Source organism: Diadema setosum, chromosome 18 (assembly GCF_964275005.1).
Source record: "Diadema setosum chromosome 18, eeDiaSeto1, whole genome shotgun sequence".
Lineage (NCBI taxonomy): Eukaryota > Metazoa > Echinodermata > Echinoidea > Diadematoida > Diadematidae > Diadema > Diadema setosum.
This window is the reverse complement of record NC_092702.1, coordinates 27218253-27241501: the sequence shown is the minus strand read 5'-3', so window position 1 is coordinate 27241501 and position 23249 is coordinate 27218253. Positions and strand designations below refer to the sequence as shown.

General features: G+C 36.9%; 1 protein-coding gene across 1 annotated transcript in view; it reads left to right on the top strand.

The window, feature by feature from the left end:
- The first annotated feature begins 544 nt into the window (after positions 1 to 544).
- The window catches only part of LOC140241768 (casein kinase I-like), a 36846-nt gene continuing 14141 nt past the window's right edge, over positions 545 to 23249 (top strand). The window contains exons 1-3 of the mRNA XM_072321518.1: positions 545 to 830; positions 4610 to 4716; positions 7826 to 7952. Coding sequence (XP_072177619.1) covers positions 699 to 830; positions 4610 to 4716; positions 7826 to 7952 — 366 coding nt within the window. The 5' untranslated portion in view covers positions 545 to 698. The remainder of the gene's footprint in view (positions 831 to 4609; positions 4717 to 7825; positions 7953 to 23249) is intronic.

Below are 23249 nucleotides of genomic sequence, written 5' to 3'. Positions count from 1 at the left end.
TTCACTCCATGTAATATATATATATTTTAATTGAAATTCTCTGAGTTTACTGACAAGATACTGTTGTAGATCTTGGTCCAACCAATATTTTGTTTCTGAAGTTTTTCTTTGATACTCAAATAAAATTTATTATGACCATCACTTATTTTCAATTTATACAATTTTTGCAAGTAGGCCTATTAAAAAAGATCATACATTTTCAGTGAATTTACCTCTCCTAATTGTATTTTTGCCCTTAAAAAAATCTTCAATTCTAAATCAAACGTTACCACATCTTTGTGCTGGAAGGGGAGGGGAGGGGGGTTCTGTCCCAAGGTGTATGCGGCTTTTTCAACTTCAAACACAATCATATCAATCGGATAGAGGGCGCAAGCTCTCGACACACAGATATCGATTGGTTTTGCGAATCGCCTACGCCGCCGCGAGCGCGAGCGAGCGCTGATGGCCACACTGGTGAATGGTTTCTACGGTGAACCTTCCCATCATTCCTTCATGAACTTCCCGTCCCAATATACTGTGCGTGTAATACCTATTTACCGTGTTCATACCCGTTTAGAGGATCCGACGAGACTTTGGCGACGAAACAACGTAAATTGACTGCATCAAATAAATGCTACAATGTCCGGAAAATTGACTCAATCATCAACGCACTGAAGAGATTTCTGTAGCCGGGACTTCTGTCAGACAACTCTTCCATCATGTCGAGTGCTGGAAGTCAAAGCCAGAAGGCTGAGTATTTAGTTGGAGGTGGTAAATACAAACTCGTACGGAAGATCGGGAGCGGATCATTTGGTGATATTTACCTAGGGATCAACATTGCCCATGGCGAAGTACGTCTAATGTTAATTGCCTAGTCTAAGTCAATGCATACTTTAATACTGCTCTGTTGTTTAATGTCTATTCCTGTACCCACTGGCATTAGTAAAATTGATATGGTATTGTAGTCAGCGTCAGTAAGTGTGTGTGTGTGTGTGTCAACATTTTGATTTGTGATATGAAAGTTGTACGTACATGTCTGATGTACGAGGTCTTGCTGGGATCCTAATTCCAATTCTTACTAGATCACAGACAAACTGGCTTGATCTTCCTGACAGGCAGTCATTGAATTGTTTGTAGCCATCTCAACATCTCTAAAGAAGTACTACCACGGCACTGAACAACATTGAACATTGGAATCGTGAGCACGAGCTCTAAATGTTGCGTTAGACTTTTAAAAGCAGAAGGATCATCAGCAACATGCAACAGATGCGCTGCTATCCCCACCTAGTGCCTTGCCCTTGGCAGAAAGATCGGTCTGTATCTTGTTGGGGACGTGTTCTGCGGAGACTGCATCTGGCTTCACGGAGAGCCGTGAAGTAAAAAAGTGATAAAAAACTCTTCCAGACGGACATATTTTTCTGTCTAATCCCCACTGTGCCTGGCTCACTGGCCCAGCAGCCCAATTATCTGGCACAGACCGCACAGTGGTTTGACATGGATGTTAAAAGGCATTTGTTAATTTCTTATGTATGTAAAGAAATTTTTCCTAAACGCAATCTCCATGGAAATGTATCCCTGACAATAAGATACAGACTGATCTTTCAGTCTATATGACATACTTTTGGACTTTTTAGTTTGAGGGCTCCAGCCACAAGCATAAATTTGCTTCGTAGGAGTCGTGGCATGTATTTGTTTCTTGTTGCATATTGTACATTGTTTTATATTCTGCCAAATAAATGAAATGAAATGAAATAAAAAATAAAAATACATGCCCCAAAACTCCAGGCCAGGGTGACTATCAATCATTGGAAATATCAATGTTGTGGTGAATGTCATCAAATTAAATAGCAACGTGTGGAAAATTATTCAAAATGTTACTTCTGCTCCTGTGGCAGTGCAGTGCCACCATTTAGGGTGTTACCTAGTGTAAGTGTGAGTGGGTCTATGTAGGAATTCTTGATAGGATTGGGTACTAATGGAGGACTTTAGCTGGTAGAATATATAGTTCTAGATAGTTGTCTTCTTTACCCTATTGGTGTAATTAAACATGGTTCAAATTTCATCAAAACTTGCACAGGTGCTAGTACAGTTTTGCCTCCTGCTGGCTTAATCACCTAACTTGTGCTATCACTTGTAACAATTCTGTAGAAACCTCAAATTCTGTAAGTCACCAAATTCTATTTCCCAGTATTCCTTGCCTGTCTGTAAGATTAGAACACCTCTATTTCTCTCATTTTGTACCAAGTGAAATTTGCTATCTAGAGCAGATTTCAACAACCCCTCCATGGCTATCAGAAATGGCAAGGAATGGTTTCTGAGTGTTCAACAGTATATTCAAAAGTGGAAGACTGCAGAAAAAAAAAAGGATGAATTTGACCTGATACAATTTTTTTAAAAATATATCTGTAGAAGTTTATTTTTTAGAAAAAGAAAAGTTTTTCGTCGAATGATATCATTCAACTGCCATTGCTCATGCAGTACCATAGCAATGTACAGATTGGGGGTAGTAACTGAGGTATAATTGAATTGGACATTGCATCAGTATCCATCTTGCTGTGTGAGTAGTGCCAAGCAGCACAGAAGTTCACCCTTCCATGTGTATACTCTTTCAATGATATTGTACATTGTACATGTTATGTTTGTTTTTTTTGTGTATTTTTTTTTCTAGTCTACATGGTATACAATTGTAGGTCTCTGACTTGCAAATACATACTGTAGCTGCATGGTACTGCCAAAAATAACTGATACTTTACTTCAGTCTCTCTGAATTATATTCCTCCACTGAAATGAGCAAATTCTGTTCTCTTTCTCCAAAGATAAACAATGTGCCTGATGGTTTTTCTCAATCTATTGAAAGACCATTGTGATACATACATGTTATAAACTTGTGAACATTTCCTCTAAATCAGTTAGGCAATGTAGTGCCTAACTACATTCCTACTTACAGGTTCTCTAAGGAATCAAAACTGTAAATGTTACAGATATAAAAATACCCTATTGAGGTACATGACTGTACTCAAATAATAATTCTTAGTAATGGCCACTTCCAAAGACTGCATTGCTAAAAAAAAAAAAAAAAAAAAAAAGTGGGCTGGCCATCTTTTTCTGTTATGCTTAGTTTTGCTATTTTTGCCACAACAGCAGGTTTTTAGAAATTTGTGTAGTTTGAAAAGTATAATGATACTATACTGTATGTATGATGCTTAATAAGAACAGGTTATGATAATGCAAGGAAAGCACAAGAGTAGCTGGAAAAAGTTAATCATGGATGTACAAAGTACAGAATGTTTGTAGTGAGGTTTGAAGGTTTCTGTAAGCATAGTTTTGTTTAAATTCTTTCCTGAGAGGCTGTCTGAAGTTCAACATACATGTGTACATGTATTCAACATTTAAAGGGGAAGGCTAGTAACTGATCAGTGGGAATCAGTGGAAATGCTGGGAGATGATTGTTCCAATCCTTATGGGATTCATTCAAGAGTTCATTGTATATCTATTGTGTGAAAATGATTTGCTTCAGAATAGTCTCATATTCAAGTAATGTGCAGTTTAATGCTTCCAGGTTAGCGTCCCTGGTCAGTGACGGAGCATTAATATGCACATTACTTGAATATGAGACTGTTCTGAAGCAAATCATTGTCACACAACAATAGATATACAATGAACTCTTGAATGAATCCCATAAGGACTGGAATAATCATCTCCCAGCATTTCCACTGATTCCCACTGATCAGTTACTAGCCTTCCCCTTTAAGTGGTCCTTAGTACACTCAACATTTTAGAGACTTTTTATGGTCATTACTATGATTTCCAATCAGCTCTGCAGATTGAGTGTGACAGTGGCAAAAAGTTATATGCCAATATATTTTGTGAGCATAATCACAACTGGTGTATATTATATCTCAAATCAAGACTTAGAGGGATGGTGCAGTTTTGCGTTAGTTGGGGCTGCAGGTTTCCGACTTTTGTGTGTGTGTGTGTGTGTGTGTGTGAGATAATGAGAAACCTCTTTTGAAATATGAAAGAACATGTAATTCTTCGAGGAATTCAAACTTTTTTTTGGTGAAAGTTGGTCTTAAATTGGCTGAGATATCCGAACAAAGCGATCCTAATAAGATGTGAAAGGCCTCAACTTTTATTTGGATGGCTTTGTTTTGCCTTATCTTTGGATTATATCTTGGACATTTCAAAACTGATTTTCATCAAATAAACTTTCAGTTCCCCTTAGAATTGTATGCTCTTTAACATTTCAAAGAGTGTTTTCTAAGTATCTCACAAAAATCAAGACAAAATCTGACTCTACTGATGGATATATCTGAATAGAAAAAGGACAATCACAAGAATGAGGAAAATACCTGTATTTCTCAAATTTGTCTTTTTATATTTGTTTGTTTTTGTTCTTATTTTCTGCTGTTGTGTTCAAATCTTACATTATGATAAAAGATAGGTCTCATCAGTATTCAATATGATTACTAATGAAAATATATAATGGCAAAAGATATATGTGTCCTACTCTACCCCCATTGAACTGTGTTTATAATTTCTGTGTCAGTTGGTACTTGTGTTGACATGCAGAATGTGTGTACTTTAATTGTAGGTAATCATTTATTTTTTTTCCCCTCATCAATTTCAGGAAATTGCAGTCAAAATGGAATCAGGGAAGGCAAGACATCCACAACTAAACTATGAAGGCAAGGTCTACAAAATGCTACAGGGTGGTGTCGGTATACCAAAAATCAAGTAAGATGGGGAATCCTTTCTTTTCACATTCTCTTTAACAGGGTCGTTCTTATTCTTATAATGTGCAAGATTTCAGCTTACCTCCAGTGTTTAGAGAAGTGGACAGGATTTCACAGATAGTTTGCTGTATAATAATGATGCATGCTAACTGAAATTCGGCACTTATTGTTCTGATGTCAGCCGCCATCTAGGTTCTAGTTTGTGACAAAATTTCACAAGCTTTTTAAAATTTTGGTCCATTATGTTGGTCATTTTAATGGCATGTTTCAAAGCTGATATCAAACTTCCTCTCAGTATGGCAGTGGGAAGTTGATTCTTAACCAATACTTTGCTTGTATGTGTATCAAAGCATTGTTTGTTTGCATACAGTAAGTTTACTGACAATTTCTTCCATTTGATATGATATGGCATCCACAACAGTTTGTGCAATTCCTGTAGAATGCATTGTTTGTTAACATGGACCAATCACTGGGGCTCCTTTTTACCAGTAAGTACATTTGAGTGATTTACGATGAATAAGAGAAAGGAGAAAAGACGCATTTTGGTAAATGGGTACAGACAAGGTAAGAATAGTGAAAATAAGTTAGAAGCTTATGACCCTGAAATGAATGCATAATTTCTTGTAGTGCCTGGGGCGCTGATGCTGCAAAACTTTCATGCCTGTGTGCATGTTATGTTTGAAATCATCTTAATGCAAGAGTCAAATGCCGAGTCCCAAATGCAAATACAAAGTTCTGGTTGGTTGAGAATCTGGCTCTCTTTTCGCTGTCAGGCCTTGCCAAAGATCTCTCATGTGGGATACTGACAGGGAACACTCAAGTGCTTGTAATAAATCATAGCGATCAACTTTGGTAGAAAGAGGAACTATATGTAGCATGCACCACATTGCACATACACTGCATATTGATGAGGAGTAAAACCAAAAGGTTTCATCAGCTGCTATGGAGAGATCTTATAGTGTTTAGCTTTATTCATGCAGCATGTTTATTTGAATACACCTAAAGCTGACAAATATTCACTACAAGGGATTCAAGTGTGCATATTTTGCACATCGTTAATTGTGTGTCGAATAAGAAATGCAACTCGAGCAAAGAATTTCATTGAACAAGTATGAAAAGCAAACTAAACTAAATTTAAAAAAAAGAAGAAAAAAAAGAAGAGTATTACTGTATCTCTGAGAAATTGGTGTAAGGAAACATACATTGTGATTTTTCCTTTGGGGCAGAAGGTGAAGTTTTTCACCAGATGAATCTTGCTCTGAAAATCATTTTTTTTTTTTTTTTAATTCAGCTGTGACACAAGAGGATTGGATTTGACATACTGTAAAACCAGAAAACTTCAAGGCATGAAATTCCAAGAATTGCCGCTTGGCATTCAGTGCAGTGCTTAGACTAAAAACTGTCGCGAATCTTGGCTCCATATGAAATTTTCTAAAGTTTTGTGCACATAAAATGTTCTGGTTTGTACAGTAATTTTGTAATTGTGAAATAAAGGGAAACATTGCAGCACTATTAACCTCTTCCTGAAGCTATACTTAATTAAAGGACAAGTTCACCTTCATTAGTATAAGGATTGAGAGAATATAGCAATATTAGTAGAACACATCATTGAAAGTTTGAGGAAAATCGGACAATCCGTTCAAAAGTTATGAATTTTTGAAATTTTTGTGCAGTCAGCGCTGGATGAGAAGACTACTGCAATGTATGATGTCACATTCGTACAACAATATAAGGAAAATATGAAGAGAATTTCACAAAATTTCATCTTTAAAAAAAGTACGCATTCCCTTGACTCGTTACTGACATATAATATGTTATTGGTAATATTATTCCCATTGCCTTTAGAAAGAGGCAAGTCAAGTGCTCTTTTATTATGCGAAAAAAGTGAAAATATGTTGAATTTTCTTTACAGTTTCTTTATACTGTTGTACTCATATGACATCACGAGCCTCAGTAGTCTCCTCATCCAGCAGTTTCAACACAAAAATTTTAAAAATTCATAACTTTTGCATTGATAGTCCAATTTTCCTCAAACTTTCACCGATGTGTTCTTCTAATATTGCTGCATTCTCACAATCCTTATGTTTATGAAGGTGAACTTGTCCTTTAAGGCTTTGAAATGCTATAATCAGTACAAGTGGGCATTTAAATGTTAATTTGTAAAGTGATCACTCTGTGTAGCAAGAAGTGATGCTGAATTGTTTTCATGAGGTGAAATTCTATCTAATGTGCAGTGGAAGAATGCATGTGGCACTTGTGTTACCCACATTGTCTTCATATTACTTCATGCATATTTTTCTGTCCAAGTTAAGGACATCCTATGGGCCTAAAACTTGTGCCATTTTGATTTGATTTTAAGTGAATCTTTAAGTACTGCTTCTTTGGTTTCAAGAGGGTACTTTGGGTCCATGCATATCATTTACGTGTAAGATTGTACATTGTATGTATCAAACTGGCAGTCGTGAACAATGGAAAAATAAGAGCAAATGATGTACTTATGTAAGTTGCTGTTGTTGTCCCCCATCATTTTACCATCACAAGAAACGTTACATACTTCTTCTGTCCATGACACAAACTGACAGACATGTCTCAAGCTTACAAATGTACAAGTACGTGCATGTAAATGTATGTCAGCTGACCATGTTTAAAGGCATCATGCACTAATGTCTTTATTCTTTTTTTGGTACTAAAACCATGTTGTAGTTACAAAACTGATTCTTATCTGGTTGAAAAATGAATGAATAAAATCAGTGACAGAAGCTGGTGACATTGTGTATCTACGTATCTCAAGGCCTAATCATCATACAGATAAAATTTCATGTAATTGGTCACAATTCACTGCAGTGTGAATGTACTCCAGTGTTGTGATTGCACAAGTAGTAAACAGTAGGAGTAGTAGACAAGTGTGTTATATGCCCCATACATAAAATCACAAAATCTCATCAAAGACCATAAACAACCTCTCCCCCCCCCAAAAAAAAAAAAGGAGAAAAAAAAATGAAGTAGTTACAAAGAGCATAGTCACAGATTTGTATTCCTATCTATAAACTTGTGATGTAGGGAACACCAAGATGTGATTTAATCGTTACTGTTTGTGTGTTTTCCCTCAGATGGTTTGGAACAGAGAAGGATTACAATGTATTAGTAATGGAACTCCTTGGACCCAGCCTTGAGGACTTATTCAACTTCTGTGACAGGCAGTTCTCCATGAAGACAGTGCTGATGTTGGCAGATCAGGTAAAGTCACGGAATCATAATGTTTCCCTATCACAAAAATTTTGATCAACTGGAAGGTTGATATGAAATTGATATACGGCAGGATCTTAGTGAATTTGCCAGCACGCAAAGGTACAGAAGATACCTTGTATCAATTTTTTCCAAAAGATGTTTAAGGCATCACACTGTACTAATTCCCTATCAATTTTGTGCTCATTAATTTAGAGATTGTGTAGTGTAAGATTGACCAGACAGAGGCATACTACTGTGATCCTTTTCGGTGGAAACGATATAAAACATAAAAATGTTCTCAAGTAAGGCATATTGTGCTTCTGCGAGACATGTTTGACAGTGGCTCTGTCCAGTTTTGTTCAGTGTACCTTTTCAGCTATTGTGTGTTGCAGAGCTCTCAACCTTGAAGAAAATATGTTTGCCCGCTGCAATTAAAGTGGATATGTATCAACCAGAGTTATGTCTGCTTGTATCCATAGCAACAGGGTAAAGACGCAGTATGTCCTTTGAAATAACCACGTATGACTGAATGATCTGATACTGAAAGATCATCCACAATAACATGAAAATTTAAAGAGTTGGTAGATATTCCCATGAGAAGTTCGCGTGAGGACAACATCTGACACAGGAATTGTGTATGTTCTGTTGCCGGAGCTAAGACTCCTGCTTCAAAAGAGGATAATGTTTTTTTTTTTTTTTTTTTTAATGTAAAGCTGCATCATATTATGCTGATAGAACTTAACTGTGCAAGGTAAATACATTTGTTTTAAGTATATCATAGATTTACAAGCTACAAGCTTCAGGATTCAAAGTAGATAATAGAAACATGCATCAAGACAACCTTGCATTTATACACAGTAGACATTCAGTTACTGTATTGTGCGCATCAACATGATTTAATATTTATGAGGAAATATCCTATAGTGATTGCATCTTGAAAGTTGACCAATATTTTCACTTTGATAAAGACAAAAGACACAACAAAAATGCTCATCAAAATGGTTTATAGGGACCCTGTAGTGAACCCTGTATTAAACATGTTGCATGTGGGTACACTGAGCATAAGTGTGTACAATGTATGTGTTTCTCTTTGATCTTGTCAAATGCACATTATTTTGTGTGTGTGTGTGTGTGTGTGTGTGTGTGTGTGTGTGTGTGTGTTCATGTGATGCTCTGTGACATGTGTTGCATAGTCAGCTGTAACAAACTATTAGAAAACATCAGTAAAATATGAGCAAGGGGGAAATTTCCAACTAACCCTCCTATTCTGTGTATTTCACAATGTACCAGCAACATTGATCACATTGACTAGGCCTGGGAGAGAGTTCATGGTTGAAGTATTGCAGACTTCTTCAGCTTTGGCCATCAAAAAAGAGTATCAATAGAGCTGATCATGCATGGAGGCCTGTAGATACAAATGTACAAATTGTGTACTCATGACTGAACTTTCCTTTCATTTTGTTCTAAATGATCACTGTCATATTAAAGGTAAAGAGTAAAACGTTCGAGGTTTGATAAACTCCAGGAATTCATAATAAGCAGCAAATTTCATATCATGCTACCATTAATGCATTCACTGACCACTACAGGTGACTTGAGATATGAAAAACTGTGTGTGTGTACTGTTTGCAAGTTCTTTTGTCCACTTCTGTAGTTTAATAATTTCTTTGCTCCCATTATTTTGGCTTGTGTATGAAGTACATATTTTCTGCATCAAGTGCTGTACACGGAAGGGTATGCTGAAAAGTTGAGTGAAATATAAGCAATGAAAATGGTATTTGTCACAAATGTACACACTAGTAGTTATGTACATGTATGATACTGTATGCATGGTTGTTTTAATGTGTATGTACACAGGTTGACCAGATCAGTGGAGAATTTTCTAGGTGGTATACAATGTAACTACAGTACATGCATGTGACAGGAAATACATTATAGCTCACTCAATCTAGAATAATTTCACCCATTCCAGAATGTTCTAGGAAGTGCTTACATATTTGGCGGAGTGAGGCACTGTCCCTGTAGCCCAATGTGATTGGTAGTTATTTTTGGCAATGATGTTATGCACATAGTTACACGTGTAGGCAGTGAGTCATCCAGGATTCCTGGAACTTGGACTTGCTTGGACCGTGGATTTACGTCGGAGGTATCATTCATCGGTGCATCGCGGATCATTCATTTGTGCATCGAGCATCATATTTGGACATTTCCAGGGATATTGCATGTAATGCGTGTAAGTGATTCTATTACTGATTTATAATTGTTTTTATTGATCATTATTGTACAGATGTAAAAACCGATTACGAGTCTGTACCCACAATATCACTGTTAATAAACCGCCTGAACATTAGTTGATTGTTTCTTTTGTGCGCTCATTCTCAGAGTGATTTTGGTCGTAACATATTCCATTTGGATGGAGTCCCATTTTCTTTGCTCATCGTTTTATATATAATTTTTTTGGTCAGTTTCCCTTTATTTGCATATATGTAAAAAAAAAAAAAAAAGAATATGTTTGAATTTTCATGTCCATCTCCCGTACTGCTTGGCATCTTTCGGCTTATTTTTAAATCTATGTACTTTAAAAGAGGACTTTTTTGTGGTGTGGAAATTGTACACGCAACCAGAAGCTAGCGCAAAAATAAAAGCATGCAAATGTTTTTGCATGCCCTACTGTAAAACATGATATATTCGCGGCATGAATTTTTCGCGAATTGGAGCCGACGGCCTTTTTTGCGGCATGAAATTTTCGCGAACTGCCACTGGCATTCAGTGCATATAGTGTAGAAACAAACTTTCGTGTGCATTTTAATTTCGCGAATCTCTGTGCTCATGAAATTCGCGAAATTGCTTTTTAGTGGATCACTATTTTCCATAATCGAATTCATTTTCCGCTCTCCCACGAAGTATTTATACAGTGTTTTCCTAAATATTGTACATGTTATATGTTGTTCTATAACTTGTCTCGTATAATTATATATTACATGAATCTTTTGCAAACGTTTGAACAATATTTCATCACATGTATACTTTGTACTATGTTTTTTTTTCTTTTTTGGATTTTCGTTGATTGGAAATAAACTATGATTGAATTGAATTGAAAAAATTGAAAAAAAAATTAAAATGCACTCGAACATTCCTCGTTTTACAGTATGTTCCAGTAGTTTATGTGCTGATCCTGCGGAATTTAAAACATAAGAAATTCATCTTAACTGGCTGAGCCCCCAAAAATTACTCACACGAAAATATCCACTTCTGCAGTAGGCCAATGTAGGCACAGCATAAGTAGGGCAGAGTAAGCTTGGCTTATTCGGTAAGCCGCACTCCACACTCTACTTTTGAGAGTATGAGTTATGAATAGTAAGACTGGAAACAACAGAGAAGTGAGCCATATTGAAAAAAAATCTGTAAATAAGAAAGTGGGAGAGCTGCAATGCAATTGTTAATGTTGAATAGTGGGAAAGAGTAGAAAATGGACCTCAAGTTTAATTCAGAGCTTGCTTGCAGACAAAGTGTACACAGCAACAACAAACACCCTTACGGGATTTCTGAAAAGAAAAAAAAAAATGGTGCAGGGCCTTTGTTCCATAGTTTAAACTGATAATCTATTTGGCACAGAGCTATTCTGTTGTCACCAAGGATTTTACATAATAGGTGCTCATTGATTACCTCTTCTGATCGATCAAGGGAGCTGTGTAGACAGACACACAGCCCTAAAAAGAGCAGATGCATGGCTACTGGTTTAGGATAGTGTACAACCTGTAAATGCAAATAATGGTAATACGTTGTACATGAATGCATCTCAGAAGACTTGAGGTGAAGTGCATTGCGATGGGTATGCAGTTCAGATGCCAGCATGTCATGAAGAGACATGACATGTTGTTGGATCTACCGTATACATTATGTACTGTCCTTAAATGCATGGCAAGCAGAATAGCTATTTGTTGATGAATGGAGAGAACTAATTATGACTGATCAGGTTATACAGTAGATGATGCCTGCATCTTAAATTGTAGAGTTATATTTGATTCTTGAAATGAAATGTGCATTGTACAACATTGGCTTACTATGGACCTGCTTGATGCAGTTTTGTACACAGTAACCTTGGCTGCTTAATTGATTGCTGTGGTCACCTGCAAGTGCATTTGGAGTAAAATATAAAACTTAGATATATCCATTAAGGGTTTAACAAGACAGTCCATGCATGTGTAATGTGAATGATGAAAGTCAGGATGTGTGTATGAGCTTGATGATTGCCAGTGAGTGTAGGCAGGGGAAGTGCTGGTCAGTGGTTTGCTCGGCCTACAGTTGTACAGTCCATGGCTTGGTAGTACATGTACAAGGCATATTGGGTACCGGTACACAGTGGATGAGTGGTTTACAGTCAAGGGCCTTTAAATATTTGTGCATGAGTGACAGATGAGTCACTACCTTCACACCAAGACATGACTTCTTCATATTTATGTCCTGTGTTCTTATAGACATTTGCTGGAAAAAGAAAACAAAATGTGTGGTTATTGTTCAGTCAGTACAATGTGACAGCACTTGCAATACCATGAACGGGTAAACACAAAGAAATAGAAGTTTCAGTATTTAATAGAAAACCCACATGAAATATTAAAGGAAGTAATAATTCAAATGTAAACATGTCTCAACAAGATACATGTAGTATGTGCACAAAGAAAAGTAGACTGTGTACAAACACTGTAGGCCCTATAATGTAATTGCAACCATACAAGCAAATAAGAAGAGGCAATGATGTCAGTGCGTCACAGCTTCTCCATTGGTTTAACATGCCAAAACATATAGTTAAAGTACTTAATAGTGTACAAACACTGTACATCCATGTTGATGTTGGGATTACAAGCCCCATCCTCTCCCGAATTTCTCAGTGTTGGACTCTTTTCCTGTACATTATTCAATTTTGATGTGCAGAAGATTCCCTTACAAACTATCAAATATGACAATTTATCATGACCTACAGTACAATATACTTCATCATTTTCCGTTCAGTTGATGTCTTGTTTCCCTTATTTCATGGCAAAGTGACTTCTCCTACATGTGTAATTCCTGTAAACTGTTAGAAGATGTGCACATTGTATGTACAATATACAATAGTATGCTTAAAGGGTGTGCACAGTTCTGGTCGAGGTGAGGATTTAGCTTTTAACTTTTTGCGAGATACATGTATTCAGAAACCACTCTACGAGATGTCAAAGAGCTTGCAATTCTAAGGGGTATCAAAAGTTTATTTGATGAAAATCGGTTTTGAAATGGCTGAGATATCCAAAAACAAGGTGAAACAAAGAGATCCTAATAAAAGCATGGCCTGTCGCCTTTTATTATTATCACTTTTTGGGATATCTCAGCCATTTGAAAGCCGATCTTCATCAAATAAACGTTGAATCCTTCTTAAAATTGCATGCTCCTTCATATTTCATGAGAGGTTTCTCATTATCTCACTTGTAATAGGAATGTTCAAAACCTATCGGCAGGGTACCTTCCCATCGGCACCCTGCGTATCATGGCTGTTTGCGTATAGAACGAAAAGGTACGTGCGGGATTAAGTGTCATTAGCTATAAAAACAATAAAAACAAAGAAACGAAAATCAAACTCAAAAACAAACTAACAAACCAAACTAAACACGTTTCAATTACACATCCGCTCAGTAACGACGCATGGCTGTGAAATTCACATGTATTACCTATGGAGGGGAGGGGGTGCCGATCGCTAGGTACCCTTTTAAGCTGCGCAAAGAAAACGGAATGCACGCACTAAAATTGCGCTATTTTAAAACGGAGATTCATAATCAACGAGACGGTCACGACATTCAAAACTGCAGTATTTATGGCATATTTTAGGTAGGAATTAGGCGAATTTGTGTTATATTTTTAGAATAAACAAGCTACAGATCCTTAGGGTGACGATAGGTGGTACCCCCAATGCTACTGTACAGTCCCTTTAAACCTGTTAGTGAGTTTAATTCCATTTGTGTATACATACATGGTACATATATACATGTACATGTAGATGATCTGAGTATCTTGTCAACCAGTAACTTACAATGGCAGACAATCTCAGTCATATACAGAGCATCGTGATTGTAAAGCAGTGTTTACTAATTATAGTGATGAGTTGGCTGTGTTTATTTGTCTAGCATGGCTCCCATAATGGGAAAGAGATGACTAATGAGAGGTCGAATTTTACTGTGCAGGCGTGCTGATCGAAGCGTTCATGACTATGTGAAGGGATAATACACTGTGTAGACAAACATGATACAGCAGGATGCGAGCTGGAATGAAAAATACAACGAAAACATTGATTTACATTGGATGGCAATGAATGAAATGCCAGGGAATGTTGCCTGAATATGGGCCAATATTGCATGGTCAAAGATGAGTGCAATAAGGGAGGTGCAGTGTTGGCTCTTATACATTGTAAGTACAATTTTTCCTGGTATTCCATGAAATAAAGCAATCCAATAACATCATACTGATTGCTGTTACATCATTATCTATAGAAGGCATACATTGCAGACATCTGTAAAAAGTAGCTGGAATTTAGGGTACTAGACTGTGCACTAAGTTGTGACTTGCTTGTTCATAATGTACATGTGCAGCTGTAGCAAGAGTTTGCGCACTTGTAGCCAGAGTTACACACAAGCAAGCTTTCTATTACACGTTCGTGCAGCAAATGAGACAGAGTGTGGTGTACTATATCATTGTACAGCCACTTTGATCAGTAAGTAGCCTATGGGGAATCAGTATAGCAGTGTACAAAATAATGTGTTGCAATACAGTGTATGCTATACTTGTAACACTGCGCATGAAAATCGAGTGGACAATAGAAAGTAGTTGTCTTTATACGCCACTACATTGTCATGCAACATACATGTATGTACGGGTACATACAAATTGTATGTGTATGCACATACTGCCTGTTGTACACTCTTATATCGTTGCTTGTCCATTCATCCGATGTACAAAAATGTACTAACTTTTTCTCTATTGTAAAATTTTATTGGAGACTGCACTCATTGTACTCATATCTCAGGTGAATACATGTATGTGAGGACACTGCAAAGTAGTTCTTTCTTTCCACTTTGCAGTATGTTCATTGTGATTGTAACCTTTTGATACATGTCAGGAGTTTTCCTATGCTACAGGTGTATTGCTATTTGTTTTTAATTGGTTACAAATTCAGGGCTGCCAACTCTAACGCATTGAGCGTGAGACTCACGCAATTCAACCAGTTTTGACTGTCTCACTCTGATAAACGAAATCTCACGCTAAACCCCTAAAATGGAATGTTGTACATGACTACCAAAATAAATATCTCTAAATTCTCTGATATTCCAAATATCGATATGCCCAAGCCCAAAATTTCGAGATTTTCCCGCGTGGGTGTAAAGCTTAACCAATAATAATCGTTTTCGGTTTGCACGCAAAAAGACGAGCTATTGGATTACGATTGGTTTCTACCTATACCACGTGAGCATAGCTTGTACTTTTGGCAATGGCTATGACGTGTGCTTTACATCGCTTACATACACTGACTCCCTCGCAGTGTCTCACGCCAAACTCTCACTCAAGGTTGACAGCCCTGCAAATAATGCTTTGAATGGAGTGATTAGCATCAATCAATGGATGCATCATGTACACTATGTATGTACAAGTGTACATCATAATTTACAACATGTATAACAGTGGACTTAGTACAAAAATGCAGTACATATAGAGATGTACATTTGTACATGTGTGTATACAGTGTAGCAGTGTATTGCGAAGAGAAGTTCATACAAGTACATGTTACATCCGCATACAGCATGTAATCAGGATCGAAAATTATTTGCTCATGATGTGTAAATCACAGTTCTTATTTTATAGTATGCTACAACAGGCATGATCAGGTACAAGTACCTACATTGTATAGTATTTACTACAATTTGTACATGTATGCTGTATATAATACATTGTATTTTACATACATGGAGATGAGCAGTGTATGAAATTGTAGTGATGCATATTGCAATCATACAGTGTAGATGTGTGTATTTAAAGGCTAATTATCTTCAAAACGTAAGGTGGAACTTCATACACGTAGCTTATCTCTCAGGATAATACATATTTTCACACTGTCTACACTCCACAAAATTGTACAGCTTTTGATAGATACTGAATTGTCTTCAGGTTTACCACTTCTGTGTAACTACATATGCCATGCAACAAGTACAATGTGTAGGTTGCAGTAGCAAACTGTCCACCAGGCAATCTTTATGCACAGAAAGGTAAGTTCAGTAGATCTTTATATTGTCTTTGTTTGTCATGTATGACTGCAAGTGTAGTGTAGTTTGACATGTTTGTTGTGATATTTGGATACAGAACTCTAGTTGGTTTAAAGTAAATGTTGATCGTACAAGTATGTAAATTTGTACATTACAATTACATGTGTGATAGAAAGCGGTGTGACAAGTTGTTCCGAGGAAGGAAGTTGGCAAGCAGGCAAATTAATGTGTCAGGTTAGCCAATGAGTTCATTCAGTGTGGAACCCTTAATTTAGATTTGACATTCTACCCGCTTTGCCCGGGGCCTTTGACACAGTCAGTGTCAAGCATGTTTCATCACCAAGCTATTGAATGGAGAGCTCATAGTTAATATCTCTTGTACTGCCCTTGCAGTCTACTGTGTGCTGTGCGATGATACTGCAGATGTCTGGTGCAGATGTCTGGTGCAGTTGTACATTGTACATGTGTGTGTGTCTGCTCACATGTAAATTGTGTAATACTAGGTGGTACATGTACAACGTATTGCATTGTTTAGGTACTTCAGATATGTATGTATATTGGTTGCAGCAAAAGATAAAATAGATTTCACATGTACTGTGTGTGCCTTGCTTTACTATGCAGCAGTCCTTTACCGTACAAAAAGAATTAAAGATGACAGCAGTGTCAATAAAAAAGCACCTGTTTTATCATCACACAATATGCCTCAATTTAAATTCTCCTGTGAAATACTGTATATATGCCAAATATTATGTCATATGCGAAGTTTTTATTTTCTCGAATTTTGCTAGTCAGGTGCTATTCACAAATTCAAAAACACACAAAAATATTGACTCTGATACCATCATGAATATGTCATGCACTCATACATTTCTCTGTTCAGTTCCGTACTTCACGATTGCTTATTATAAACCACTTGCAAAATCGTTGAGAAGTCCTGATTCGCGAAAAATTAGACTCCCTATATACTGTATATGGCGTAGGCCTATACAGTAGTGAAGAAGCCTTGTGTTTTCCTCCCCTTGTTTCATTCCCTTCGCCCTCCTCCAATTCCCTCCAGGCTGTGACTGTGCAGTAGTTTTGTGTACATGTCATTTTTTTCATGTACAAAGTAGTGGTTGTACCTTCCTGGTTGTTAGTATACAATACACTGTACAACAAGTTCATATGAAATCTACGCTTTGTACGGTGATGTGTACAAAGCGTATGGAATATTTATACATTGTACATGTAATAAGATGTTATGGTGTGAAAATTGAAATACTTGTATTGCTTTTGATATTTTACTTCAGATAAATTGTAGTTTAGGTAAATTGTAGTTTGGCATTATGGTGTAGATTTATTATTGTGCTTTAATCTGAGCTGGGATTTGATTTTTTATTAAAAAGAGTGATGTTCCATGCTTTGCCCTATCATGCAATGCAAGTGACCTTTAACACTGCAGAATTTGCTCTGTCACTATTGAGGAGGTGTATCCCAGTTTAGTAATCAATTTTTGTACCTTTTGAGTTGTTCTTATAGCCAGACAGCTTGCCCAACTCCCTCTTTGACAATGACATACTGTTGTACATGCTGTGTGCATGTAGCAACAAATGTTGCTTTATGGTTTTACTGTAGGTTTTTAAATGATTTGAAGAAGAACAGACAAGATTAGCAAGATTACTACCAGTATTACAAGTATATCTCTTAAGCGCATTTATCAATTTATACTCTCAAGGTTCACTGATACAGTGTCAGAAGTTGAATACAGAACCCGTCTCAAATGTCTGATGAACTGCTTTGTGTGAATATCTTGAGATTCATGATTCCAGTGATTTGAAGTTTACTCTCAATCGTGCAATATGAAATATTTATTGTACCATAATGGGGTCTAACTAGGATAGCGTGATGTTATTTTGTTCTGTTTAGCCAAAAACGGGGGATTCAAAGAGTATTATGACCAAGAGACCCATTCCTCCGTGTGAAATATTGTGGCAGTAGTGAAAATTTGTGATGTTTTACACTTTCCGTTCACACTATACAATGTACCATAAACTTGGCAAGCTACCCTGTACTGCTTTAAAGAAATTTATCAAGTTTTTACCGCCATGATGCACGTGCCTGACAGTGATTGCTTCGACAGTCTGCATGCAACCAGGGATGTCATTTGTATTCCACAATGGCCTGGCCAGCTGGCTGCAATTCATGTTTCATGTGTGGCCATATAGCGAGCAATACAAATGTTTAGTGGAAGCCATGTGGGGAAAAAAAAAAACAACCAAAAATCTATTGGTGGGCTTGTCACTACATCACAGCAAACTTCAGATGGCTTTTTACTCAGTTGCTAGGCAACGTTCCTTGAAATGCTGCAAATGTTCACTGTCAGTATGTGTGGCCCTTCTGTGGTACACCCACACATTACCATGTACTGTGCGTATGTATCAGGAAAGTGAGACAAAAACACCTCCGTGCATGTATAAAGTGGTACTGTATATTGATGTTGCACATTGTTGCATTGCTAGACTTGGATTAACCCCCTGTTCAAACGCAAGCCAGTTTATACCATTTACCAAAACTCGATAAACGACGTATAAAGAATTGTCGTTTAGCCGACAGACCGTTCAGACGCAAATTTCAACCATTCCAAAAAATGTTGTATAGATGTGCAGTTTCTCACTGCTCATGTTGTTATGGTCATGAGTGACAGGTGTACAGTGTTGTGTAAGGTTACCTTTCGTGTGCACTCCCATTAAGTCCCGACCAGTTATACCGTTCTATGGTCACCATACGTTCAGACGCACAATGGACACGATGGAATGCTGATTCGTTATCGAGTTCAAGTTCGAAACGATGCTCTGACTGTCGTTTCGCTATACGTCGTTTCGCTATACGTCGTTTTGTTAGTCAGAAGTATAAATTCATCGTATAGCGATGTACTGTTTTGGTATATCGTTCTAGTATAATTCTTTTTTTCTTTTTTTTTTTTGCGTCTGAACACCCTGGCAGTTGCTAAGCAGATGAAAGCTGCTCAGCTTGTCCTTGCTCACCCTCATTAGCCACCTGTGTACCATTCCTCACACTTTGTAGCAGACTGCTGCAACATCTCTAGCTGCTACAGGGAACAGAAATGCTGAGATTCTGTGCATGGCAGATTGTGTGATATTTTCTCAGTGCAGGGGGTTTTAAGTGTACAGTTCAAACAATCATTAATGGAATGAGTGGAATGAGCTATTAGTAGGTACATCAAAATGTCTGTAACAATTTGCCAATGCACCAGACAAAAACAACAAAACAAAAACAAAAATCAATAAACTACATGAACCAGTAAAACTCCAACGCACAGTGCATCAATTCCTACATGTGTACAGTCATGAGTTTGAAAAGTTACAATGATGGCAAATATTTGTGTTATTAGGCTTTGGCTTGACTTCCTTGCAGAACTGTATATATCAGGTGGTCGTTTTTTTTATTCAGTTGTTATTGCAAATTGTATGGCTGGACTGACAGCAGCAGCTTCTTCACAAATAGTTTTTCAATCCATGCAACTGGCACACACCCAGTTCAGTCATGGAACTCCAAGCAGTTTAGCCTGGTGACACATCTATTGAGTTTGAGCTGATTTGTCTTGTGCATTCGTTCGTGAGAGAAGTGCATTGAGGTGAAGCAAATAATGGAGTATCAGTCTTGTACTGACTTGAAAGCCTGTTTATGATTCAGGTAGTGCTCTACACTGTACATGCAAAGGAGACCAGTGGATTGCACTGGTACTAAGTAGTAGTTGTTGGTGGTGTTTTTTCATGAAGTAGGGATTCAAAATTGCAAAGTTTTTTATATGTAGGCCTACATGCAAAAGTAGGATCAGTAAAACAAACCAAACAGGCACATTTATAAACTATACAGCTTATATTTTACAAGCCTTTCCTAAAAAGTGACTACAGTACGTACAGCAGGTTCCTCAAGAATCTTTGTGTTTGCATTATTAGTTCTGTCAGGTGCTGATCGATGTACTAAATGACCACAACAAAATAACAATTGAATGTGTCATCATTCTGCCACTTGTTCCAGGATTTTACAGCCGCTGTTCTTGATTTGGAGTCCCAATCATTATCTCGCAGCTGAAAACTTTGGGTCTACAGTAGGCTCATCATTCTAGTTGGCTACATACAATTTCACTGTCCAGCAACAAACCATTGCAAAGTTTATTATTCCACTTTATGGCTGCATTTATCTAAAAACTTGTTTGAAGCATTTTCAGGGGTTAGATAAACGCAACCGTGTTTTCAAATGCGTTTAGAAACGCCGATTTGAGATGCCATTCAAAGGGCGTTTTGAAATGCATTTGAGACCACGATCGCCTTTCTGCGAGTAGATAGATGCAATGCCATTTTGAAACGCATATCTCAAGGGCAGCTCTGAGCTGTTTCTGTTTATTTTTTTCCCCCATTATTTGTATGTGAATGATCTATGATTAATAAGGCATATTTGGTGGTATGCAGGTGACCTTTACTTCCTGGGTCGAACGGCACAAAGCAGCTGTGCAGTGACAACACCCAAATCGTGATTGTATGATGGATAGATAAACACTGCACCATGAGAAGCGTGTTTCAAACCACGTTCGCAAACACCATTCCAAACATGTTCTGAAATGTGATTCTCTCTCTCAAGTTAGATAAACGCAGCCTAAAACTGCTGGTAGACTACATTTTTGTTACATTCCCTTATATGTAAAAATGTTACAGAATCAGTAATGGGCCATGAGTATGGGGGGGGGGGTGTAGTATAATTGCATTGCTCTCAATAATAGAGTTGTTTTATCAAGCTGTAAAGAAAATGGATCGATATACAACTGTATGTAGGGTAGTTCTGTTTACCTCCAAGTACGATACAGTTTGTTCATTTGCCAATACACGTCATATATCCTCAGATCCATTGCTTTAGATTTCCGTGGAAAAACAAACAGAATTCTGTTATGTCTAATGATGTTTATATTGTGTGTCTGGGATGACAAAGACCTACCAAGTGACACATGTCAGCCCACAAACTTTATCTTGAGTCAACGTACTGTAGGGCAACTCCCATTGTGTATTGTCGTTGTGCAAACAGTCTAATGGCTGCCTGTGTCACATACAAATGTATTTCATAATGGTACATTGTCAAATGCTGAACATACACAAACTTTGTGGGTAACTCTAGCCCAGTTGATTGTGAACACTTTCTGTCCTGTGCATACTTGAAAATTGCAAAAGGACTGTTTGGACTCGATACTGTATACGAGTGTTGCCAACTGTGGCATCAGGGTCCCAATAGAATTCATACAAAGCAGATTAAAGGAACAATGGATTTTTTTCTTCCCTGTACTTTGTACATGTACATTATGTAATATGGACAGACAAAGATGCAATAGTTTTGTCTGTCCATGTTACATACATTCACTACTAAGTCTAGAAATGGTATAAAACAGTGTTCAACAGAATTTGAGTGCTGTAATTATCTTTTCTATTCAGGCCATTCAGTTGAAAAACAAAATTTCAATGACCATTAATTATTTGACCTTCATATGTTAGTGCATACTCACTTACTGAAGCTTTCTGTCCAGTGTTACATAAGTTCACCCCAAATTTTTCATTTTGGTAAAAATGCTAATTAATGCATTGCTTCTTTCAAGCAATTTTGGGGCAAAGCTATAGTATCTCTCATTAAACTGTTCTGAAAGATAGTATTGAACTGTGGGTAATGCACATTGGAAACAAAATAAAGCAACATCCCTGAAATGTAGTGTGCCCTTTTACTGTGAAAATGCCCACATATTGTACTTTTTTTTTTTTATTCTGCACATGAAAAAAAGAAAAGAAGATTCATACCCTATTTGAAAGGAGGGATCAACTGCATTTATTTTTGTGTGCATTCATACAATGTACGCTATCCCAGATATTATACAATGTTCATGTGCCGGTATACTGTTTAAGAACACAGTACATTGTATCTCAAGTAGAGCTGCGGAAGTACTTGTATAAACCGCAGAAAATGTGAATTTCCAATACTCTACAGATGTAAGTCGTTATTTTCGCATACTGATATTTTTGCAAATGAGGAGGTCACAGACATTTTTGCAAGATGTTGTTTTTTGCGATTTGACAACGAGGCTAATCGTAAGTGCACTTTTATCCTAGCATATGGAAGATTTTCGCATGGTAAATTTCAGGTCCAAGAGTGTTTCGCAAAATTTGTGAAAGTAACAGCTTATACAGTCCATTATATATATTATATATTATGCATAAAAACAGGTTTCAAATGATTAACACTTGTAATGTGACCAAGATATCAGTATGGAGGTGTCCATTGAACACCATGTTACATAACAAACAGAAGTTGAGTGATCAGAACTTTGTAATAATGTCAAATTTTCGCATGGTAAATTTCAGGTCCAAGAGTGTTTCGCAAAATTTGTGAAAGTAACAGCTTATACAGTCCATTATATATATTATATATTATGCATAAAAACAGGTTTCAAATGATTAACACTTGTAATGTGACCAAGATATCAGTATGGAGGTGTCCATTGAACACCATGTTACATAACAAACAGAAGTTGAGTGATCAGAACTTTGTAATAATGTCAAATTTTCGCATGGTAAATTTCAGGTCCAAGAGTGTTTCGCAAAATTTGTGAAAGTAACAGCTTATACAGTCCATTATATATATTATATATTATGCATAAAAACAGGTTTCAAATGATTAACACTTGTAATGTGACCAAGATATCAGTATGGAGGTGTCCATTGAACACCATGTTACATAACAAACAGAAGTTGAGTGATCAGAACTTTGTAATAATGTCAAATTTTGTCCAAACTGCATGAAGGTCATATGATAAGTGTTCACTGTTCTTATTTCAATGCTTTTTCAATTTTTAAAAATATCATTTAAGCAAAACATAGTATTTTGGCTCGATATGTCATTGTTTGAGTGTCACAGCTTGGATATCAACTCAAGTCATCATAAATCTCATATTCATTCCTCTATCTGTGTTAACAAATATGAGAATGGA